This window comes from Mixophyes fleayi, chromosome 2 (assembly GCF_038048845.1).
Source record: "Mixophyes fleayi isolate aMixFle1 chromosome 2, aMixFle1.hap1, whole genome shotgun sequence".
In the NCBI taxonomy this organism is placed as follows: domain Eukaryota; kingdom Metazoa; phylum Chordata; class Amphibia; order Anura; family Limnodynastidae; genus Mixophyes; species Mixophyes fleayi.
Window position 1 is genome coordinate 34077763 of NC_134403.1, and position 26576 is coordinate 34104338.

Genomic DNA, 26576 nt, shown 5'->3' on the forward strand with positions numbered 1-26576 from the left:
TAAAAACAATATTTATGAAGACTTGACATGCAGCGTTTTGTTCTTTTTCCAAATACTTTCCCTCTTTCCTCTCTGTTTATGATGAATCGTCTGGTGTGGGTTTCTCTTTCACATGAAAATATATTGCCACCAAAGTTGAAGCCATCTGCTGAGCTACGAGGCCGTTCCGCACACAGTTTAATATCGCAGCTTCACTTCTGAGCTTGCAAATCACACCCAGCTCACATCCATTCCTCCAGTGAGATTAGATTAAACTGAATAAAAAAAAGCTTGTTTCAGAAGCATCCGGGAAAATCATCAAATGACTTGACTTGAATATAGTCACAACAAACCAGGGTTTCAATGTAGAGAGTAACGACAAACGTTTTAATTACGTAACACACTGAAATAGTTGTTTTTTTTAAATAAAAAAAAACAAAAAAGCTGCTTGAATATCTATTTTTTGAAACTTAAGGGGAGATTGTTTTGCGATGTGTCTCCGGAACAGCCCGCGGAGACACGTTGAGGCTCAAGTTTTGTCACTCTCCATAGATGTCCGCAGAAAAATGAGCAGATTCCTTACCGCGGTAGGCGGCCGTGTGCGCAGCTGGACATTGCGCAACATCGCCTAGAATTATGTCATTAAAAATAATAATAAGTAATGATAGAAAAACATAATGAAATAGAGCAATGGAAGATAATAAAACATTAAAATATATTTAGAAAAAAATCTGAAGTAGTTGTTTACTTTAGCTAACACATACTTGCCAACATTGGCTCTTTATCCTCCAGGAGGGGGCGGGAGGAGCGGGTGGCAGCAAATTGTGTAATTTTTGCCACGCCCCCGCCAGAAAAAGTGTCCTTTTGTCAAAGAGGCGGGGCCAAAATGATTCTGGGTGAATCGCGTCTTTGAGGCTCCGATCCTGCCCGCTGCATTAGGAAGTGGGACGGGTGCAGGAGAATTGCCAGCTCTCACAGGAGTCCGGGGGACCTATCCGGAATTCGGGAGTCTCTCAGACATTCTGGGAGAGTGGGCAAGTGTGAGCTAACAGCCCTACTGAAGGTTGAAAATGTTTGTGTGATATGAAACTGATTTTTTTTGTTGTTTTTGTTTAAGTCCATCTATTTTTATGTTTCAGATCCAGAATGCCAATGATGTTCTAATATCCCCCCTTGAGAAGTTCCGTAAGGAGCAGATTGGTGCCGCAAAAGTAAGTAGTTGGCAATATGTTTTTTTAATGACATTTCTTTATATAGCGATAGCATACTCCACAGCTCTTTACACACAGTGATAAAACAACACTGGGTATAACTGCTGAGGTAAGATGGAACTATCAGGACATGCTGATGACTGGTTACAGGCAGCATCCCAGTATCTAATGCTGTGATTGGTCGTCTGTGGTATATCCCAGCATGCACACCTCGCAAATGTCACAATTTTGACAGGACCTCCCGGTTCGTGGGACTTAAAAAGGCCAGGGCCTTAGCTGGATAGTGGGTGGAGTTTTACCCAAATATGTCCATTTCTGGGTCTAGTTTGGTGAATCGGGGAAGGGGTTTATTATATTCGGGATTCTAAATGCCCTGTTAGTAAATGTTTGGATGGAGAGCCCCAGGTCCCCTGATGTATGGTCAGTACTGTGTTACTTAAGGTGACCGTGCTTGCTACAGTCTAGGTTATTTTTAGAAATCACAGTGTGTATGGGCCAAACAATGCAACTTATCTAGAGCAGCACCGGGAAGGAATCTTTCAGATGTCAATCAGAACATCCAGTTGGAAAATGATGGTACAGTCAAATCCATAAATATTGGGACATCGACACAATTCTCATATTTTGGGATCTATACTCCACCACAATGGATTTGAAATGAAACTAACAAGATGTGCTTTAACTGCAGACTTTCAGCTTTAATTTGAGGGTATTTACATCCAAATCAGGTGAAAGGTGTACGAATTATAACGGTTTATATATGTGCCTCCCACTTTTTAAGGGACTAAAAGTAATGAGACAATCGACTCAAAAGCTATTTCATGGACATGTGTGGGCTATTCCCTTGTTATTTCATCATCAAATAAGCAGGTAAAAGGTCTGGAGTTGATTCTAGCTGTGACATTTGCATTTGGAATCTGTTGCTGTCGACTCTCAATATGAGATCCAAAGAGCTGTCACTATCAGTGAAGCAAGTCATCATTAGGCTGAAAAATCAAAACAAACCCATCAGAGAGATAGCAAAAACATTAGTTGTGGCCAAATCAACTGTTTGGAACATTCTTAAAAAGAAAGAACGCACCGGAGAGCTCAGCAACACCAAGCGACCCGGTATGACAGAAGGATTTTTTCCCTGGTGAAGAAAAACCCCTTCACAACAGTTGACCAAATCAAGAACACTCTCCAGGAGGTAGGTGTATATGTGTCAAAGTCAACAATCAAGAGAAGACTTCACAAGAGTGAATATAGAGGGTTCACCACAAGATGTAAACCATTTGTGAGCCACAAAAACAGGAAGACCAGATTAGAGTTTGGCAAACAACATCTAAAAATGCCATTACAGTTCTGGAACAACATCCTATGGACAGATGAGACAAAGATCAACTTGTACCAGCATGATGGGAAGAGAAGAGTATGGAGAAGGAAAGGAACTGCTCATTATCCAAAACATACCACCTCATCAGTGAAGCATGGTGGTGGTAGTGTCATGGTTTAGGCATGTATGGCCGCCAATGGAACTGGTTCCCTTGTATTTATTGATGATGTGACTGCTGACAAAAGCAGCAGGATGAATGCTGAAGTGTTTCGGGCAATATTATCTGCTCATATTCAGTCAAATGCTTCAGAACTCATTGGACGACGCTTCACAGTGCAGGTGGACAATGACCCGAAGCATACTGCAAAAGCAACCAAAGAGTTTTTTAAGGCTAACAAGTGGAATGTTATGCAATGGCCAAGTCAATAACCTGACCTGAATCCGATTGAGCATGTATTTCACTTGATGAAGACAAAACTGAAGGGAAAATGCCCCAAGAACAAGTAGGAACTGAAGACATTTGCAGTAGAGGCCTGGCAGAGCATCACCAGGGATGAAACCTAGCGTCTGGTGATGTCTATGCGTTCCAGACTTTAGGCTGTAATTGACTGCAAAGGATTTGCAACAAAGTATTAAAAAGTGAAGATTTAATGTATGTTTAGTTTGTCCCATTACTTTTGGTCCCTTAAAAAGTGGGAGGCACATATAGAAACCGTTGTAATTCCTACACTGTTCACCTGATTTGGATGTAAATACCCTCAAATTAAAGCAGAAAGTCTGCAGTTAAAGCACATCTTGTTTGTTTAATTTCAAATCCATTGTGGTGGTGTATAGAGCCCAAAATATGAGAATTGTGTCAATGTCCCAATATTTATGGACTTGACTGTATATTTCCCTTTGTGCTGTCATCGTCCGTTCCTCTATTGCCACATAGGTGTGTGTCTAAATTGGACAGAGATCCAACCAAAGCCAGATCTGTACGGACACCTTAATATGTCACTTTTTTTATCTTCTATTTATGTATTATTTTTGGAATTGTTGCAGAGAGTTCTTCTTTCTTTCTTTGTTCTCCATGTCTAATGAAAATTTGCATTGTTTTCAGCCACATTTATTTACATGTGGGAGATGGGTGGAAAATGTGTAACACCTGTAAATTTAAGCACATATGTAATTTGTTATATAAAACATGTTTTGTGTTCAAATAAGGATCTGATTCAGACTCTCAGCCTCTTTATTCATGGACATTATTCTTTTAAATGTTAGCACTGGTATTTATCTATATTAATAAAGCAGAAATATATAAAGTGTGAAATTCCAGTAATCTACATGGGGCACTTTTAGTGCCCTGCTCCCATCTCCTGGCTCCTCAGATTTTTCTGTAGTGTAGTGGATGAACGCCGGCATGCCGGCTCTAAGACGTCATTGTGTGCTGCCTCTTCAACCTACCTCTTCCCCGGCAAAACACTCAATGTTCCTGCGGTAAAGGTATTTTTTAGATGTCTAACCCCTTGAGTGCTCCTTTAGCACTGTAGAGGTATATGTGGAGAGTCCCACTCGTCCTTGGCAATAAAAGAGGCTTCCTTTAGCAGTTGCGTGCAAGATGGAAGTGCACAATTTTTACCATCAATGGTATACAATGAAGACCCGAAGGCCAACAGCACCGGGCTGGTGTAAAGCAGAAATTCGTTTACGCTCCTCCGCACGGCTAGGATATTTCATCACTTAATTATGAGTGCTCCTTTAATTGTGTTTTCATTTATTGTCTACTACCTGTATACGCCATATATCAGATAATCATAGTACAACCACATCTATTTATTTGGATATAGGAGCGCGTGTCTCCTTTAAAATGTTAACTGGTGAAAGCAGGATTTAAAAACCCCACAGGCTAATGATTTATTTTCTCAGTAGAAAAAAGCCAGTGATATTTTTCCAGACCTGTCAGTTCATCTCATAGATAGTGATTTCAGATCAAAATATCACTCCATCAAATAATACAAGAGTAGAAGATGGAGATATTGAGTAACACAAATATACATTTGCCGTGCGGCTGCACAATACTCTGGGGACAAGTGGAATGATTAAACTACTTATCACGAAGTTCACAATCATATCATCAAATAATTGTGTTTCGTAGCAACATTAAATAACGCTACAGAAAGGGACCTGAGTTATGATGGGAAAAATCCAAACAGCCTTTATTATTTCTAGATAGTGCAAAGACCATTTATAAATCTGTTCTGCCGCATTACCCCCCTGACACAGCCAAATGTTGTGATGAAACCGTACAACTCACCCAGGCGATTCCCATAATTTGGGAGAAATGTTGAAGAACCAACCTAATATTTCATAAATAAAGTAATTAAAACAGTTGTCTTAATTAGTCACAGATAAAAAAAATGTTTTTAAGATATAGGAATCTGGTGTCCTGCTTCAGTAGCACAACTCATTGTTCAACAAATGGCACGAGAATTGGCATAATTAAAATGTAATGCCAAGTTGTCGGTCTAATAAACTAAGCTCAACTTTTTGGGGATTGTAGCGTTTGCGCAAAACTGCATCTATATATTGGTCATATCTTAAGATATGTGGGATCTTAAATCTAGCTTATAGATATGCCCAGAGATGCAGCAATTAACTTGTTCTCATTTGCAATGAGTGACGTTTGCATGAAGATGTGTCTTTATATGTGTATTAGAAGCAAATCTATATCGGGTCCTATATATGCAAAATAGACACATTCTTATAACATCACCACTGCATACTTGCCAACTCTCCTGGAATGTCCGGGAAACTCCCAAAATCCGGGTAGAGAGCAATTACTTTGCAAAATGAAGCGATTTGCGGTGAATCGCGTCATTTTCGCCACGTCCCCCAGCACAAAATGACATTTCTGTCACGGGGGTGGGGCAAAAATGATGCGATTGACCGTGCCCTGCCCCCTCCCGCTCTCCAACCACGCCCCCTGCCCAGGATCTCCCGGAATTCTCTTTTCAACGGTTGGCAAGTATGCACCACTGTCCTACAACTAATCATTCATTAGATACACTCTGCTAGAAAGTGTATCTCTCATTTACCTCTTCTGCAGGGTTTTCATGTTTGTGTGTGGGGGATGGGGGGTCGTATTTACGCGAGCTTCTGCATATGGCAGGCCCCCGGCGCCCCATCATATACCCAATGTCCTTGCACTTGAACTGAGCAGCACACATAGTGGTCATTATAAGATGCACTCGTCTAGAGAACATATTTAATGAACAATCAAATATTGCATAAAGGTTATATTTGGACACATATTACAAAAAAGTCTACAAAGGTGGACCTTTAAAAGAGTCGTGAACTATCACTGATAATAAAAATTAGATTTGTTACAGTAGAATAATAAATAATTTAATTTCTATGGAAAATATAACATTTTACTTAAAGAAGAGGATGCAATTTGATATTGCATATCCACTCTCCCCCTACAACAGAATATCTTGTGTAGCGTATGATAAAATCCTGGGCTTAAAGAAACTATGGGGGCACCTCCTTTGAAATAGGATAGCCCTCTCTTTCTAATGATGTTCCCCTTTTAGTAGTTATTGGCTGGTGAACACAGAATATAGAAAGCATTAAAAAGTCCAGAAATTAATCCCAGATCTCCCCGATCCTGGTTTCAATAAACTCAGGGGTAACCTAATTTGATGAGGTAGGTGGTCTAGTTTTCAAAACGGGCTATCAGTGGGCCTGATTTATTAAGGAAAGTTAAGCAAAAGTAAACGAGTAAGGCAAGACCATGTTGTATTGGAGGGGGGGGGGGTAAATTTAAAATGTGATGGAAAATTAAAATTTGAGGTAGGGCATGTCATAGATCAACTTTACATTTTATTGTGCAAATAAGCTATCAAGTATTTGTGTGCTACATGAAAGAAACAGCATTTTCCTTATGTGCAAAATAATAAACTAAAATGCACCCCTTGCATTGTAACATGGTTTTGTCCAGAAAACTTGAGCAAGAAGACTTACTCAATTCTTTGCTTAATGAATCAGGCCCAATATGTGTGGGTACTGCATAAACAAATTATTGATATTGATGGTGGGATGTGACCAGTCCAAAATAAACTCAGCACAAGGGGTGAGAAAAGCTTTAGGGGTGAATGGGGGCTGCAAAAAGTAGCCAGTCTGCCTCCTGAACCTGTTGTGTGCAAGGCATGGTGGGAAAAGCAAGGCATGATGGGAAAGAAATAGCACGCAAGGCTTGGGATGCCTGAACTATATTTATCGCATACTGGACATAAGAAATAATAGTGAAGCAGCGGGAACTCCTAAGGGATCCGACTGGTAAAAAGCTGCCTTATTTGGTCAATGCACAGTCTGTGGTCCACAGATGGTAATATTGATGAGCTCATCCCTGCCTAGGCCAAGAATCCTGAGTTTCGTTCTCTCTGTCCAGTCTGTTAAACATTATTTTGTTCTTATGCCCCTTGACCTTAGCTCACATTCACCACAGATGAAAGAAAAATGAGGCACATTTATACACCATAGAAATAAACTGAAACTATTTTTTTTTGAATGATGCTTTTGAAAATTGATGGGGTGTTTGCATGCTCCTCTCAGTAATTGGTATTTTGCAGTGAAAGCTTGAAGTATCAAAATGAAAGTGTGAGACAAATCAGGCTTTTCAGATAATAACATTTACTGAGAATACACATTATAACAATTGTATTCATATGAGTAGTAGGACATAGAGCAGGGGTCAAGGAACTTTTTTTTACCTTTTACCCCCAAATATATTGAGACACGACGACGTTACCCCCTTGATTTGAAAGGAAGGAAATCATATATTATTAATTATTGGAATTCAAAATTTTATTGAATCTATTCAAAATTTCCTTGAAAACTTCAACTGAAAAACGTCAGGTTTTGGAGAAATGATGTTGCTTCATTTTTGATACGAGAGCATCAATATTGGGGCATTTTGATGTCAGCGCAATTTGGATACAGTCTTCAGCGTCCAATCGATTTCTCGGCTTTGTTTTTATGTTCGTTAGAGTGGAAAATCCTTGTTCGCCAAGGTAGGTTGTTGCAAAAGGCAGCAACTTTTTGACTGCCTCCTCATGTGCAATTTTGAATGCCTTTGCAGCTGTTGACATCCAAAATTATGACAGATCTGCTTTGTTTTCAAATGCAATACGTGCTTCATTATTGCATCGAAGCTCAAGAAGTGCCTCTGCAACCCTTGAGGCTCTTCTGGTACAACAGCAATTTCACATTTAAAGGGGTCTACAATCCAACTGACAGCATGTGAATCAGCAGCATTACCCCCAGCCCAGGAATTTCATTTTTACCCCATTTGGGGTAATTTACCCCTGTTCCCTGACCACTGACATAGAGTTTAAGGCTCTTAGTTCCATATCATTAAGGTGTACCCATCACACACTGTCGGTACAGTCATTTCCTGCCCTAAATCTATAATCTGCCAATTAATTCATTAGGAGCTAGTGACTTAGCCGAGATCCTAGTGAACTGGCAGGCTGCAGTCTCAGGAATATCTGTTAATCTAACAGAATAGCTGTCTCCATTACGTTAGTCATGCAACAACATTCCACAAACCTACTTATTTTTATAATGATATCTTTTCCATGACCATTCTTGTTATATGCCAAGAATGCAAAATTTGCCAATTGTGGGTCTATGTGCCTATTGGTGATTTTTAATTTTAACTCCAGTGAGCATGCAATGTGGCAGCTTTCATTTGTTTTAGCAATAGTATAATATAAATATACAGAGAAGTTTCTGTTTGATTCTATGTGTATTTATTATATACCTCAATGATTCACCTTACAGTAGAATGCAGTAAAGAAAAACAAAAAAACAGTTTGCTATGAAGATCCACTAAGGTTCGTTTTGTCTTATATAAGAGCTGAAAGTAACATTCACAAATGTTATGTAAAATAAACATATTGAAATAAGCATTACGATATATGAGATATATGACAATAAATTTACATTTTCCTCACCTGCCAACAATTCCACAGGAAAAATCACCAGACAACCGATATCAGCGGTGGGCAACAGGCGATCTACGGCCTGACGAGCCTTCATTCGCGGGCCCCCCAGCCAGGGCTGTCTAAACATAATGGGCACACTGGGCAGTTGCCTGGGGGCCCCATGTGCATAGGGGCCCTATAAGCTTGCCCACTTTTCAGTATATTATTCCGGGAGATTTATTCAGAACCTTCAAACCCTCTTTATTAAAACGTTTAGGTGGACTAATCACCTCGGTATCAGCTGTTATCTGTACACGCCATCTTGCTGTTGTGAATACATATCTAGACCTTGACGAAAACAATGTACATATACTAATTGTACATAAGTGGGTGAGTGGTGGGCCCCGGTGTCCTGCTTTGCCCAGGGGCCAATAATGCTGTTCAGATGGCCCTGCCCCCAGCAAGCTGGTCCCCATCTGATTAGAGCTGGGCAGCCATCTTCCGCATCACATGACCTCCTATGCACAGTGCAGGGAGGTCACATGACATACCTTGAAGTGCACTGCGCTCTCCTTTCTTCATCTGTGTGGCCCCTTTGGAGGCTGGAGGGCCACTCCTGCGGCTGTTCAGCTACTTAATGTTGCTTATTACTGCCCTATATTAACCTTCAACACACCTCCAATTTAGCCGACGACAACACCCCTTATCCACCTTGCACCCCCTCCCCTTTGCCACTCCCCCACTGGATAGGTAATGCCTCCTCCACCCATGCACATTTATAATATGTATTTTTCCATAACATTTCAGTCAAAGAGAGACCCACTGTCACTGTCCATCAGTTGAGTTGACTTAAAGACAAAGTTTGCTCTGCATAGGGTAAAGATCTTTCCAAAATTATCACAATTATCTCTTGGAATATCTTCAGTACTTATAAGTTAGGAATGACAATCATATCCAATTACATTTACCATATGTATATATATATATATATATATAATGTATGTACTTAAAAACCGCTTTGCTCCCCCCCAATCTGCTCCATTGAGCAGCAGGCGCCCTCCTGTAATCACTTTTATTTAGTTTCATAATGACAATAAGATCGGAATCACAGAGGTAGATAATTATATGCAACTGGGATTATTTATTAAATCGCGATGCCGCTGCCTGGTGTTATCTCAGATTAATAAATAATCCGTTGTGCATTAAATGTAATGAAGCTACGTCTATACTCCATTATCAGCTTTGGCTGGAATCTTATCTTCTGCCTTGGCGCTGGGTGTTTTGCCATTTGAAGTGATTGACTGACTTTGCAAACAAGATTTCAAAGACTGCAGCAAATGTCAATAATAATTATTACCAAATACACAATAAATGCTTATTTTATAGTGCTAATACCATTTTGTAATGTGCCTCCGTAATAATAAAATTTAATCATTTGCTTTTAAGTTCAGGTTCAGACGGTTGGTCTACACAAAAGCATTTTCTTTTTTAATGAAACAAAAGTTCTGAATTCGTAGTTTGTAATACTGCACATGTTACGTCAGTATAAAGAGATGAATTGATTACAGTTTTCTGTAAAAAAAAAAATACTAATGACAGAAGTACCAGTTTTACTATGTGGACTTGTCACATACACACTAAACACATAGGGCCTGATTCATTAAGGAGAGTAAGGCAAAAAAACGAGTAAGTTTGCTCCTGGACAAACCTTGTTACAATGCAAGGGGTGCAAATTAGTTTATTATTTTGCACAAAAGTTAAACACTGGCTGTTTTTTCATGTAGCACACAAATACTTGATAGCTTTATTTTTACACTGCAATTTAAAGTTGACCTAGGACATGTCCTACCCCTCCTATAAATCTGCCATCACATTTTAAATTTACCTTCCCCCTCCAATGTAACATGGTTTTGTCAAAGGTTCATTCAAAATTCATCTTTTCAATGTCTGTTCAAAGTTCAGTGCAATGAACCATCTAAATGATTATGAACAGGAGTAATCCATGTAGGAACAGGTAAGGAGTGGAACACAACATTGGCGGCCATATGGCAACATGTGGTGCGTCATCTGTCCACCCTTCCATGCTGTGTTCTGCCTGGGTTGGGTTTTAGCTGAACATGCACTGAAGAGGCCCCCACTTCTGCTCTTCTGACAGTAGCACGCGGATCTTGGGGAGGGTGAGCCGCCATTGGCAGGCTCCACCCTCACCACTGGGCCCCATAACGGTTGTTCTCCCAGCAGTAGTTTCACCATGCCATACTTGCCTACTTTTGAAGGCAGCTGTCCGGAAGGGGGGGTCCGTCGAGGGGCCGTGGCCACGTGTGGTGCACCATCAGGCTCCGCCCCTGTCAATTTTAGGCAATTTTAGCAAATCGCAGAAGGAAGGGACGGGGCCACAATGGCGCATTTAGCCCCACCCCCACCATCTTCAACAACGGCGACAGCTATATCAGGATTTTTGTCTGCTCTCTCGGGAGTCTAGGAGAACTCCCAAAAATTTGTGAGTCTCCCGGACATTCCGGGAGAGTAGGCAACTATGCCATTGGGCACAGTAGTATTCTGATTGTGCTTTCAAGAAACATCATTTAACTGTAGGGAAGCATTAGAACATAAACTGCACAGCTTCTGATGTTCACATGAGATTACAAAGCCCACAGAGCAGCCCACACCACCAGCTACTTTTTATTGTACATAAGACAAAATACCAAAAGTACTAGACCTACAGACACACAGTTTTGCAAATGCTTTAATGAAGAACGTGTTAATGACTGTACATTGTGTTTAGGCTTTTAGTCCAGCTGTAGTATTTAAAGTCTACAGGACATGTACAATTTAACTAATGCTGGCATTCAAAGCGCCTGTCTCTTAAAGCGTTCTTTCATCATTGAGAGGGGTCCTTACACAATCCCTTCCAGTGTGAGTCCCTCGCACGGGTCACTCGTCACTTGCTCATTTCAGCTGAGCCCTGTGCTTATTATATATCTGCTGACAATGGATCAGAGGAGCGGGATCCAATGTATGGGTAGAAATGTCATTTATTTCACCAGAGAGTTACGTGTAATTTTGAATGCCGTTATTGTCTTCCTCTTTCTTCATATGATTTGAACACTGTGCTGTACCACCATTCATTCACTGATGCAGTTTTTATTACAAAGTATTTGTCAGTTGATTAGATCTCTCCAACTACGGCAGTGGTAACAGCGATGTTTGCTATAAACTCAGTAAAAGTATTTTACATTAATTGCACCTGAAGTGTTAGTACCCTTTGATTGGTCGTAATAAGATTAGAAGATATAAGGATTTTTCAAGACAGTGATATAATTCTGAACCAGAGCTGAAAAGAGTCTCCCCAAAAAATGGGGTGGCGTGGTTTGACATTTAGGCTCACTGAGTGTGAACGTTTTTGTTTCTTAATATTTGTTTTATGCGCAAGAAGCGCTTTTGATATTAGGTATTAATAAAATTTAAGAAAAACTTCTCTAGCTGCTAAAACACGCGCTCAATAGCATAATATATATGGGGGTAGTAGGGACCCATTTCGCTGGGTTTACCTTGGACGTCTGCACTTGTCTTATGTGTTTTGGAGGTCGTATAGACAATCGAGCTATAAACATTGAGCTATAAACATTAGCTGCCCCCAACAATACACTCAATATACTTTGCAATAGAGCTATAGACAGAGGAAGCAGAAGAGCTATAATATTTAAATCCGCAAAAAGCTATAATCACCCGCTGGGATCCAGCATACCAAGTATACTGTCTGTACAGATACCCCTGTTTGCTTCCCCCCCCCCCCATATACCCAGTTCTTTCCCCTTACAGGCACCCCGAGTTGCGCCACAGCAGAACCAACGGAAAGCATAATATAAGCCCGAGCGATGAAGAAAGCACCAATCAGTGCCAGCGGTGCAATCACAAGCGGTTCATGCCAGGGGCCATAATCATCCGCTATCTACACCGGCCCCTGACCTCCCCCAAATCATACGGCTTTCTCAGACCATCATCATCATCATCATCATATTCCCTAGCGCTTTACAATTGGGGACAAACATAGTAAACTAATAAACAAACTGGGTAAAACAGACAAAGAGGTGAGCAGGCCCTGCTCGCAAGCTTACAATCTATTGGACAATGAGAGTTTGACACATGAGGTTAAGTCTACATTTGCAGTCGGCCCAGCCAGACTGCAAAGGTAAAAGGGACTCATAAGCTAAATGATCCTGTCACACAACAATGTTGGTCAAGGGGTAGTTGTATAACAGGTGGTAATAGGGTAGTGTAGTGAGGTTAAGAGGGTGGTTGAGGAATATTATAAGCTTGTCTGAAGAGGTGGGTTTTCAGAGAACGCTTAAAAGTTTGTAGACTAGAGGAGAGTCTTTATTGTGCGAGGGAGAGAATTCAATAGAGTGGGTGCAGCCCGGAAAAAGTCCTGTAATCGGGAATGGGAGGATGTAATGAGTGCGGATGAGAGACGTTCATGCGTCTTTTCACTGTCTGCATCCACTTGCAATTGTATTTGGCCAATATCGGAGCGTCCCGTCCCTCCTCTCTAAGTGCAGACTGTCGGAAGGGCCAGAATCACAAACTGTATAGGCACTTTTTGGGCACGCAGGGAGCAATTTCACGCAAAATACCAGCGCCAACAGGCGTTGTACTCAACCAGCCCCATAAAAAATATTAAAAATGTACCAACATTTTCTGCCCCATTGCAAGTCTAAAATTTTACAGTGGGAAGGAATTATTATTAAAGTATTAAATGGTTTCTTTACTGCTCCTTTGCAATGATAAATAGGTGACATCAGGAGTCCTGGAAGACTGAGGCAAGATTGGATTTCAACAGTGAAGGGGAAAAAAAACTCTTTGTTTTCACAATGAGTAAAATAGCAGAAATAATTTTCTATAGAAGTGGATCCAACACTACTGCCACTGGAATGTGCTAAAGACCCCAGCTCATCGTTTTTCCCGCTAGTAAACAGGTTTTATGGCTGAAATTGAAACAGCAGGTGTTTAAATCTTCCTGGAAAAAAAAAAATCACATTTCATTGTTTTGAAGTAGCATGAAATCAAATGCATCACTCTGAAGCTACTGCTATTATAGCATCTTTTTAAAATGTAATTTTAGTTTGTTTGAAAAATAAAAAAAAAGACTCTAGCTATTTTTCTTATTCAGTGACCTTGTCTATTTCTCTGATTTTTAAAGAAAAACATATATCATATTTATAAATAGAATTTGTGATTTCCATTATTTTTTCATATGCGTTGATTAAAATGTGGACATAAGAATTCCTTTCTTTCTGTGTGAGGTTCCATTTAGTAACGTGATTGGGAGCTTATTGGGTCGGGAAATATGAACTGAAATATCATCAGTTGACTCCAATGAAACAGCGCCTCTAGTGGCTATATGTAGTTGCAACCAAAGCAGCGCTCAGAAAAAGGAAGTATCTTTGCTTAGTTAGTAAGCAAAGCTCTATAGCAGGCCTGGACCGCCTGTGGCTCTCCAAGTGTTGTGAAACTACAAGCCCCAGCATGCTCTGCCAGTAGATAACTAGCCAATCATCATCATCATCATTTATTTATATAGCGCCACTAATTCCGCAGCGCTGTACAGAGAACTCATTCACATCAGTCCCCGCCCCATTGGAGCTTACAGTCTAAATTTCCTAATATAGACACACACTCACACTGACAGACAGAGAGGGAGACAAACAGACAGAGAGGGAGACAGACAGGGAGAGACTAGGGTCAATTATGATAGCAGCCAATTAACCTACCAGTATGTTTTTGGAGTGTGGGAGGAAACCGGAGCACCCAGCGGAAACCCACGCAAACACAGGGAGAACATACAAACTCCACACAGATAAGGCCATGGTCGGGAATCGAACTCATGACCCATGTGCTGTGAGGCAGAAGTGCTAGCTGTGGGACTTGTAGTCTCGCAATACCTGGAGTGCCACATATTGGCCTGGCCCAATCTAGAGACAGAATGGCCTTGCCCAGACATTTGTTAGAGTTAAAAATAACAGCTACAATCTGATTGGTTGCTATTGTCTTTCTGCACAATTACCTTAATGTTTCTTTCAAGCATACTTGCTTCTCCCAGAATGACTGGGAGACTCATGAATTTCAGGGAGTCCTTCCCAACTCCCAGAAGAGTAGTCCCCCCCCCCCTATCTCTTTGTTCTAAAGTGAGCAGGCCCTTGATGACGCAATGTGACAACCGTAGGGTCATCATACCCCTCGCAATTCGTGGCTTTGATGTTGCAAATCATGACGTCGTTCTCCCCTACATGTTCCCGAAGAGGTTGTCCATAAAGTAGGCACGTATGCTTTAAAGTGCCTTCATACAGTGACAGCAACTTTGTCAGGTGAGCCACTAGTCATGATTAAGTAGCCCATCAATTCACTAGGTACTATTACTAGGATATCACTGAGACCATTTTGTCGGCTGAACAAACCAGTGCCACAATTTAGACTTTTGAAAATAAAATAAAAGTACTCTCTTACTATATATTACTTTCATTTGTTGAAAGTGACAAAATATCTCTCCCATTGCCAAAACAAAATCTTCCTAATATCCAATGTGAATGTAAAACTAAAAAAAAAAAGTCTAATGTACCCACTATATATATTTAGAGAGAGAGAGAGGCGGTCTACTGGTTTGTCCAAGTTACTGCTTTAAGATGTGAGATGGACTTTTGCAGAAATTTGGCAGCCTTCAGTGTTTAACCCATAACTACATTTAAACAGAGCTTGTATAATCTCCACTAAAAAGCAAAACGGTTCCATTCACTCTCTAATTATTTAACATGTTAAACCTTTTTTTCTTAAGATTTTGTTCAACATTAATGCAGTGTATATTTCATCTTGTGCTATAGTCTCAGAGGCCTATAGCACGTATCTCAGCATCGTGGCATCCAGTTTTTAATTGTGCTTCCCCAAAGCAGACAGGGAGGAATTTAGGAACGTGCTGTAGGATGACATATTTTCCTAATAAGACGCTTTGTGAAGTGATTGATTTCATAATCTTTATTCCATCATTTCGGCCCAATGTCTTTCCCAGACAGCAATTTACTCTGCTGGATTATGTAATCGGTGAAGATTTAAAGTCATAATTGGGTCTATTCATCAAAGAGCATTCTTGGAGAGAGGTTGCCAGTTTTCTTTTCTATTTGTGCCAGCCGTGTAAATGTTGTAGTTGTTTTGTTTATGTAATGATTTGTTTGGTACATAACTGGTAAGTAATGTTCAGCCTGTATGCTCCCATGTTCCTCCTACTGTCAGTTTGACTGGTTAAAGGGACGCTGTCTATATAATTAAGAAAGAGATATACCGACGCACCAGATAATCATATACCCGGTCTATTATTGTAATATTTGTTATCATATGACTGGGTTGGTGCACCCTACACACGTTGGACTGATATTCGCAGAGATAAGTAGAGGGTAGAAAACGTGTATATTAGGGGCACTCTATGATTGTTTATTTATATAAAACATACATTTTAATAGTTCATTTAAAACGATAGTAGAGTCCCAAATTAGTACCTTAGTACCACTAGTAGCGAAATAAAACCAAAATAATAACCAAAATAAATTTATTAAAAAGGCAGAACCAACTGCCTAGCCTCGCTGTGTAATTTGTATTACAATTTCCCTAATTATATTATATCTGGGTAATATCGATCATCATGCTGTCCAGGTGTCTGGCATAATAAGCAGATTCACCAAGTCAGTATAGACACTGTTTAAAAGTGCAAGAGAGATAAGCTATACCGTTACAAACAGTTCCTATTTCCATACATATGATGTCATAAATCTAATGCAAATAGATAATATCCTCTCAATACTTTACTGATAGGGAGAGAGTCAATTTTATAAAATTGAAATACATAACATTTAGGACAGAATCAAAACCATAATATTTTCTTCACCCGTTTATAAGATAGTTAGGTCTAGATTTGTCTAATATGATAGGATTTAATGGTGTAATTATATTGTGTCCCGTTTTACAGAACTGTAAACTCCTTTCTTGTAGAGAGTAGAAAATTAGCTGCTATCTAGTACCACTCCCTATTAATATGAGTCTGGTGTCCCTCTCAAGGACTACAAACAGATCCCTTACGTGCTAACTATAGCCACGCTCCCCTATAAACGAGGTTGTGGGGTTTTATTGAATTGTCATATAGTATCAGACCCCCTCTGTTCTATTATGGCCCCTTTGCGTATTGAAGCATATCTCCCTAGCTTATACAAATAGCGGCAGCATGAGTCACACATGTAAGCAACACAGCGAGGCGAATGCCGACGCGCGTTTCGCTTACTCGCTTTAAGCATTGCAAAGTATCTCATAAAACTCTCTAAACATTTTTGTCTGGTTGTTAATACCCGGTCTTGTTTTATTTCTGTGTTTGTTCCTCAAGGGCTGTGGAGTATGTTGGAGCTATGTAAATGAATATTTTTATTATTGTTGTTGATTTGTAAGATGTCAAAGAGCTCCGCAGTGCCAGGCAGTGGGGAAAACGGGGACATACATAAAACAGGGACACACAAGGAAGACAGAATAAGTGCAGACGTGAAAACAAAGGGTTGGAAGGTCTCTGTTTGTGACCGTTTAGGCTGGGAACACACTACAGAATTTTCCGACCAATGTGTTATCTCATACTTGCCTACTCTCCTGGAATTCCTGGGAGGCTCCCGAAATTCATAGAGTCCTCTCGGACTCCTGGAAGAGTAGGCAAACCTCCCGTTTTCGCCGAAATTCCTCCTACCCCCTGTCACATGACTTCTCCCCTGGATCTCCTGGGGGAGAAATTTTAAAAGTCGGCATGTATGTGTTATCTACAACAATTATACTAACAACTGAAGGAAAAAAGGCCTGATCAGCGTGCCGATCCATGCGTACACACTATACATCACACAACATCCAGTGCTGTGGTTTTGCTTTTGTTTTGTACACACTATACATGTTTTATAAGATTTACTCTCAGATCTGTGCTCTTCATCTGTCATAACCATCGGCTGAAAAGATCATGACTCTGTAAACTCTATGGAGACCCTGATTGTGAGTGCGTACACACTGCAGGATTGGAAGGATGTCGTTCCATTACTGAACAAGATTTATAGTTCTGCTGAACAATCAAATCAAGCGATGGTCGGTGCTTTGGAACGTCTATCGCTCACCATCTAAATATACACGCTAATGCGATATCGGGCTGAACGGTCATTTATCCGGTGATTGGTCTGATAATTGGCTGAAAAAACTGTAGCGTGTACCCAGCCTTAAGCTGGGCACACACTACAGAAATTTCGACCAACTTTTTATGCCGAGCGATTTTACATGCGATCGATGGTCCGATCGCTCGGTCCATGGACTGCATACACACTAGCCTTGTTTAGGACGATAAACAGAATAGCGGACGTCCCTTTAGCGACTTTTTACAGCCATGTTGTCGTGAACAATGATTTCAATTTCGTACTCACTGCAGCGACATTTGCGGGAAATGTACGAGATACCAAATACATTAGCATAAAGGGGCAGAGCTTTAGCTATAGCTAACTCCCTTCATTTCTATAAAATAGAAGTTTAGTAATATACATTAAATTTAGAAAAACATTTAACTGCTAAAGTGGAATGCAATGAATATTCCCTAATAATAAAACCCCTTCGTATGTAATGGAATGCTCCATTCTCGGCGTGCATCATCGTTGATTGGTTCACAGCAGAAACAAACGCCCATGTCTGAGTATAAATTGACAGAGGAACCTGTTTGGCGCCGAGGAGCGTCAGAAGATGTCGAGTGAGAAAGTGACAGTGGGGGTTGCGGGTGAGGAGAAGATGTCAGTGGGGGTTGCGGGTGAGGAGAAGGTGTCAGTGGGGGATTCCGCACCACGTGGGACTGTGATTGACATAAAAAATTTACATACACACGCCCCCCAGGTCAAGGAAGTATCGGAGGATTGTCATGGATCGGTCGGAAGTTTATACACACTACACAGCAGAAAATATTAAACGGTACGACCAACCAAATGAGGCGATAATAGTCCATTTGGGCAGACTTTCGACCATCGTGACACTGCACACACTGACCCGACTTTTGAACGAGCGGTTGTATGTCGGCTGTTTGAGCCGATTATTGGACGAAAACAGTGTAGTGTGTACCCAGCTTTATAGTCTAATGATAATGATATAATAAATAAAGCAACTTGCTTAATTATGGCTATAATTAGTAGTTTGCCCTTCATGCTTAGCTCAGACTATTAAAAGCTATAACAATCTACCATGAGCTGTCCCCTGCAGGCTATAAAACAGCTAAACAAAATATAGAAGAGTAAGAACCATGTGACATAACAATGTACAAAAAGGATAATGACACATGTTTTATACAATAGATTGCAATGGTAAATTGTATTGTGCTAAGTATAAATACTTAAGTTATCTCAGAGATATTATTCAACTCTGCTATGAACAACCATAGATATATATTGTCACATAGTGGCGTTTTTTACTGTCTAATAGACTTCAAGCTGTATGTCACTAATGTCTGACATTACCTCAATCTGAGTATTTATTATTTTTTTAGACTTGTGCGTTTTCTCCTACAAGTTTTACTAAATGCATTGATATACTTTCTTTTTCTTTTGGTTTTCTTCCAATCTGTCTTGTGACATTTGTATTAAATATATTTATATCCAGAGAACAGGTTTGTGTTTATAAAAATAAAAATACATTGCTGAAGAGTACGAAGAGAAGCATGATCAGGCAATTTATTAATCCAAAATTGCATACAAGCTAATTATTATTATTATTATTATTATTATTATTATTATTATTATTATTATTATTATTATTTTTTATTTATAGGGCGCCACTAGGTATCCGTAGCACCGTACAGGGACAGACAGAAACACGATACAGGGTGAGACAGCACGGTACAGTTAACAAAAAGCACAGTAACTCCGAAGCTCAATGTACAGCTAGATGAGAGGTGAGAGCCCCAAGCGGGGTAGAGAGAGGGGTAAAAGGCAGGAGGACCTCGTGGAAGAGACAGGGAGCTGAAGAGCAGAGTTAGGCTGGTGGAGAACAGAAGAAGAGGAGGCCCTGCTCGAAGGAGCGTACAATCTAAGGGGAGGGTAGGACAGACAGAGGCGCAATGGTAGGAAGAGGGAATGGGGAGAACAGAGACGGAGAGGGGGGAATAGAATGAAAATGAGGGAGGTAAGAGGGGGAGACAGAAGAGGAGCGGCGAGAAAGGAAAATGAACCGAGCGGCAGCATTGAGTACGGAGCGAAGGGGAGCGAGATGAGAGCGGGGGAGGCCAGTAAGGAGGAAGTTACAGTAGTCCAAGCGGGAGATAATAAGAGAGTGGACAAGAGCTTTAGTGGCATCTTGGGAGAGGAAGTACCGAATGCGTGCGATGTTGCGCAGCTGGAAGCAGCAGGATTTAGCGAGAGAGAGAATATGAGGGGCAAAGGAGAGAGAGGAGTCAAGGGTGATGCCGAGGCAGCGAAGTTGAGGAAGAGGGGAAATAGAGAAGTTGAGAACGGTGATATAAAGGTCGGAAGGGGAGGGGGAATGAGCGGGAGGAAAGACAATAAGTTCGGTTTTAGCGAGATTAAGTTTGAGGAATCTAGAGGACATCCAGGAGGATATGGCGGAGAGGCAGGCGGACACCCTGGAGAGGAGGGAGGGAGAGAGATCGGGAGAGGAAAGGTAGAGTTGGGTGTCATCCACATAAAGGTGGTACTTGAGACCAAAGGAGCTGATGAGTTCACCCAGGGAAGAGGTGTAAAGAGAGAACAGTAGGGGTCCGAGAACAAAGCCTTGGGGGACCCCTACTGGAAGGGAGGAGGGGGGAAGATAGATCCAGAGGTGGAGACGGAGAAGGTACGGTCAGCAAGGTAAGAGGTGAACCAGGACAGGGCGGAGCCGGAGAGGGTGTGAAGCAAGAGTGGGTGGTCAATGGTGTCGAAGGCCGCTGAGAGATCCAAGAGAATGAGAAGGGAGAAGTGGCCCCTAGCTTTAGCAGAGAGGAGATCGTTACTGACTATGGCCAGGGCAGTTTCAGTGGAGTGGAGGGGGCGGAAGCCAGATTGGAGAGGATCGAGGAGGCAGTGATCAGAGAGGTAGGGGGAGAGGTGGCTGCAGACGAGCCTCTCAAGTATTTTGGAGGCAAAAGGGAGAAGAGAGGTGGGGCGATAGTTGGAGAGAGAGGTGGGGTCAAGATTAGGTTTCTTAAGAATGGGGGATACAAGAGCGTGTTTGAAGGAGGAGGGGAAGATGCCGGTGGAGAGGGAGAGGTTGAAGAGGTGGGCGAGGTGGGAGCAGGTGGCGGGGGAAAGGGAGCGAAGGAGGTGGGAGGGGATGGGGTCCAGGGGACAGGAAGATGGGGGAGAGGATGAAATGAGAAAGTGGACTTCTCCCGTAGTGGGGCGGAATTTTTCTAATTCAAGCTAATTCAAGTAACCTGAAGTTGTGGAACATTCCAAATAATTATAGAACCCATACTTGCCACCATTGAAAACTTCCCCTCCAGGATCTCCCAGAATAACTGCAGAGGGTGGGTGGGGGGAGTGTTATTTGCAGCTCAGTACTACGGCTGTAATATCTCTAATGTCTGACATTTTACCTTAATCTGACTGGGGGGTTGGTAGCGTTATTTGAAGCTTCCCTCATTGGTTATGGAGCTATGATGATGAAAATCCTGTCATCAAGCCCCGCCTCTCTACCTCCAGGAGTTTCCCGGACATTCCGGAATGCTAGATGCTTGTTTGAAAAATTCTACCTGTAACATTCACAAATGAATGCAAATACTTGTTGAGCTTTTCAGAAGAACACTTGAGAAAAGTCTGTGATCATGGAGGACACAGTTCTATGCTCACCAGACTTTCTAGCTATATTTTTACATAGGGACTGTTGTGAATGAGTTCTCTGTACAGCCCTGCGGAATCAGTGGCGCTATATAAATAAATGGTGATGATGATGATGATGGAGGGAAGCCATGGGGACCAGAGGCGGGAATAGCGATCTGTGGGTCCCAGTGCAGGGAAGCGGGGATGAGGAAACCGAGGCCCACAGCTCACTAGTTTTCCATGCAGCGGGCCCCATCATCTCCATGGGCCCCCGGAGCACTACAGCAAAATTAGTTCCGCCACTGACCGGGACTGATCTGAGCCTTTAACGCAGCCTCCGGCAACCTGCGGCTCTTTGGTCATTGGGTAGTTCTGCGTCCTGCACACTTCTGCTCTCACAGCTGATTGAAGAGGGCATTAGCTCACCCAGCTAGACAGTAAAGGGAGAGGCAACTTCCAGTCCTGCGATGGTCTGGGAACCTTTACACTTCTAATTGTGACTGTTACAAGACGTACGTCTCATATTTCATTGTCTTGTATTTTATCCTTAGCGGTCCTCTAGGAGACACGTTAAGCTTGTTAGACCGTAACCACCATCGCACGCTGAATGTTAATGTCTTTTACTTTTATGTTCTAGGAAGGAAAGAAGAAGTTTGACAAAGAGAGCGAGAAATATTATTCCATATTAGAGAAACACTTGAATTTGTCCTCAAAGAAGAAAGAGGCACATTTGCAAGAGGTACAGTCTTCTATACGTCTTCTTGTCTTGGCAACGACTTCAAATGCAGTTTCCTAGGTTAAATCATGTCTCTGTGTGTGCCTACTATGTAATTGTATATTTGGGAACTGGAAAAAAATGTTATCTGGTCTGATGGGAATACAAGAAAAGTGTGGTAATAAATGTGTGCTCAAATTGTAGCAGTCACGTGATGAATGGTTACTTGGTCAAAACAACATGGCTGCTGTGTTGCTATAGTACGGCAAAATACATCATTCTAAAATAAGCAAATATCGTTTTGCAATCTATTGAAAAATATGCAGTGCATTCATTATACCAGTGATGGGCAAACTACGGCCCGCGAGCCAGGTCCGGCCCACTTAGAGGTTCCATCCGGCCCGCCAATATTTTAAAAAATTTCATTAAAATATATATAAAATTATTAGGGCCGACCCTGTGTGTCAGAACCTTAATTTTGATGCCTTCCCAGCTATTTCCTCCATTACACTTCATCCTCCTTCCTAAAAGGACACTTCGTATGTCAATCACTCAAACACCTGCCCGTCCCCTAATGGCTGAAAGTCATGTGAGAAGAGATGGGCTGGGACATATACTAAGGCGGATTTCGATTGGCTGCTGTGTTGTCAGTTAGTGGCTCACCAGAAAGACGGATCTGCAACAACCTACTGAGATAAGGGCTGTGTCTGTACGATCGCTGCACTTATAGAGGTAACACTGCTATATAACACCCTCCCGTCCCATTCAAAAAATTTGTATTATATATTTCGACAAGTTAACCCGTGCATAATCTCATGCATTCTAGTCAAATCAAGCTAATTAAGGTGTTAAAAAGGTTCTTGTCATGCATTTGGGCCTAGCCCAGGCCTCCTCAGGGGAAGAGCGTTACTTCCCGACGCAAGCGCCCTTTTTTAACGTGGTTTTGTCCACATGTCACCACCTCATCATTTTTCTCCATCACCTCATCCTTCATCAAGCTACTTAAGGTGTTAAAAACTCCCCACTGTCACCCCCGGCAACCACCAACCACTCCCAACTGTCACTTCTCCTTCAAGAAATATATAGGTCAGTGTATAACTCTGCCCAGCAGGTGGCGCTGCAGCTTGTTTTTTTTTTTCCACACACGCCACTAGGCATTTATATAGAAGATATTTGAGTTTTTTAATAAATTATATTGGCCCGCCTAAAGTTTTTTTTTTTATATTTGACCCGATCCTGAAAAAGTTTGCCCATCACTACACTAAACTGTGTTTCATATTGTTCCTTAATCCATAGATTAGAAAGCACCTCTGTTCATTAACCCCTAATGTTCATAAAGCAGCAAAGGAAAACCGTAAAATTAGTTTAACTTACAACCTGTCTGGTTTCATGACATATATTCCAATCTCCATATGTAATATCCTTTCCCATTTCACAGTATCCTGTGGTTTTCTTGAGAGAGGAGATTGCGATAGATTTCCCAGCATTCCCTGCACCGAACCTGACTGAACCATGGTTTGTTTGGTCATCTCTACTACTACCCTTTCCTGCTTATATATATTGATATATATTTGAACAGCTATCCCTGATACATACCATTTATATTTAGGGATTACCAAGATAAAGAAAATGGCATCACCCTGCATTTTAATGCTACAAGTCTATTGTTCCTATTGGCATCCAGATTTATTACATTGTGAAACTATACATTCCAAGCGGTGAAAGCAATCGATAACATATAGAGTCATGGGAGAACAAGCACAATGGAGCTTATTTCATATTTTTGCTATTGTTATTTGTTTGGTGACAAGTCTTACAATTGTCATAACAAAGCTTTATTTAGCACGTCTTCAGGAACAAGTGTACGGCATGTAAAAGCTGTATGAAAGACACGTTGAAGCCTCTAATTAGTTTGGCTTCTGTCCTTTAAACATACACGTAATTCCTGGATATGGCCACTTGCCCAGCAAATTGTAACTGCTGCTTGTTCAAAGTCAAGTGTGCCAAATATACAGTGATTTATGCATCATTTTTCAGACACAGGTCCCTGCCACGTCGGCACCTAGACTAATTATGTTGCAGGAGCAGATACAATGTTCCCTAACTCTGTGAGAAGCCAGTAACTGGTCTCCCTCGCTCTATACCTGGGAATTATCTATTTAAGTGTAGTTACACAGTGTAGGCAGCCACTTTGTGAGATTACCCAATATCCATTATGAAGCAGCCTATCAAATATACTAGCAACTGGTGAATTCACTAAGACACCCCATGTTCAGTCCCCCTCCCCCTGTTGAGCATATCGCTAACTGTGCTATCCTATCAGTGTTCTTTTTGGATTAAATCAAAGTTCTCCAGTGCGTGGAACCCTGAAGAACTGAGGTGGGGTGCACTGGTAGTTAAAAAGACTCTAACTAAAATCATTTTGCTGGGCACTCCAACGTACTGGAATAACTTCTGATACTTGAAATAGGACTTGAAATCATCAGTTGAAACCTCAGAAACAATGTAATTTGACAGATTTTTAGTGAATATCTGATTATTCTTAGCAACATCTGTGACCATGGATAAAACTGCTCTGATTGTTCCCATGGCTAGAGCAGTAGGTAAGGAAGGTGAGGTATTCAGACCTGAGCTGTCAAATCTGGGTACCAGAGTGTTTCCTAGTTTACAACAGGTGATTGTAGGCCGAAATCCTATTGTATGTATCCATATTTAATCCAATAAGTTGTTGTAGCGAGCATAATGATTTTAATTAGGCAAAATCATTTGTTAGCATTTCTGAGTTACCTTTTAAGTGAATATGAGAAACATACTGACCAAGCCAGTTTTAAAGTTTGAACACACAAGTCGTACAACTTTCTTTTTACCGATATCCCTGTTTTGGTGCTTGCAGCAACTATATGATGTATAACACTCCCAAGTTCTTTTGTGTGTCTCATAACCAACTTTTGAGGTGGCACCGTTGCTGTTGGTGCATGGAGAATTTTCACACTTGTCTCTGATGACGCATTTAAAATGCCGATTCCCACACATTACTATGAAGACTAATAGAAACAGCATGTTCTGTACACTTAGTAACTACTGCGCCTGTGTTTTACTGTTTAATTAAGTAGCAATAAATGCTTAGAAGTATGCTGCTTTTCTCTTCATCTACCATTACTATCTGATTTTGTCCCAGAGTATTTGTTTTAGAAACATTCTACAAGTTTGTTTTTGTTTTTTTACAATAACTTTTTTTATTGAGTACAGTTTCAAAGAATACAACTGAGCGACTTAAGGGCAATCAAACAAATTGACATATAGTGTAAATGCATGAAGAGTTGATTAAAAAAGAAAACCAATTTCCCATTAACTCTGGCAAAGTGTAGATTTTTTTGTTTCCATTCTTGAGATAGCCAAATATATGTAGTCTAACATTTATGTCATTAAAAGCCCTAGTTAGCTAAACCTTGAAAATATGCAAAATAATGAACCATAGTGAAACATATTAGGAATGAATTCTACAAGTTTTTAATTGCAAACTGGCCAAAAGTTCCTACAGGTTAACAAATGAGATGTGTTTCTCCTGGCGGACTGCAGAGCGACATCAGACTTCCAATAAATCGGCTGTTAAACACATCATGTTACTTTACATGGCGCTTAGGTAGCCTGTGTCTCTGTGGTTGTTTTTAAACTACAACTCATGAGATTGATTTCCGACCCTGTCCTTATTTGTGTGGAGTTTGTATGTTCTCCCTGTGTTTGCGTGGGTTTCCTCCGGGTGCTCCGGTTTCCTCACACACTTCAAAAACATACTAGTAGGTTAATTGGCTGCTATTAAAATGACCCCAGTCTTTCTCTCTCTGTGATTGTTAGGGAATTTAGACTGTAAGCTCCAATGGGGCAGGGACTGATGTGAGTGAGTTCTCCGTACAGTGCTGCGCAATTAATGGCGGTATATAAATAAATGATGATGATAAGTATTAATAAGCAATTAGGTCAGATTTGAACCATAACATTACAGGTCTCTATCCCAATATTTTTGGGAAAAAGTGCAACTTTTGAGTCTTAACAACATGGCAGTTCAGTGGCGCACGCAGGGGGAGTTTCTGGGTCTCCAGAACCCCCCCCCCCCCCCCCGCTAAAAAAGTGCCCTACATATCAGCACTGTAAGAAGCGTCCGCGGCGGTGCTGCACCACAGCGGACGCTTCTTTGACATTTGACGTTTCTGCTGCAATAGTACATTGAAACGGAGCAGAAACGGAGATGCCGCGCATGCGCGGGCGCATGCGTGGCAGCTCTCTAGGGTTTTTTTGGGGGGGGGTTGGAGGAAACACCCCCTGAAAAATCCTCCGTGCTTCCCTGCAGTTGGCATCAAAGCTTAGTACATTTGGACTCTAATCAAAAAATTAGTTTTGTAAAACTGTGATACAAATTCAGCCAAACAGTGGGTTTTATTTGATTTTTTTGTTTGTTTTAGTTTCTGCAAAAAACGTACCATATTCACAATTTCATAAGAGAGTCAGATAGCTGATCGACTAAAGCTTGATTTGTAGAAA

At 41.1% G+C, this 26576-nt stretch overlaps 1 protein-coding gene across 2 annotated transcripts in view; it reads left to right on the plus strand.

Moving 5' to 3' along the window:
• The window catches only part of ARHGAP42 (Rho GTPase activating protein 42), a 293945-nt gene that overhangs the window by 165543 nt on the left and 101826 nt on the right, over window positions 1–26576 (plus strand). For both annotated transcript variants that reach the window (XM_075198773.1, XM_075198774.1), the window contains exons 4-5: window positions 1119–1190; window positions 21960–22061. In XM_075198773.1, the coding sequence (XP_075054874.1) occupies window positions 1119–1190; window positions 21960–22061 (174 nt within the window). The remainder of the gene's footprint in view (window positions 1–1118; window positions 1191–21959; window positions 22062–26576) is intronic.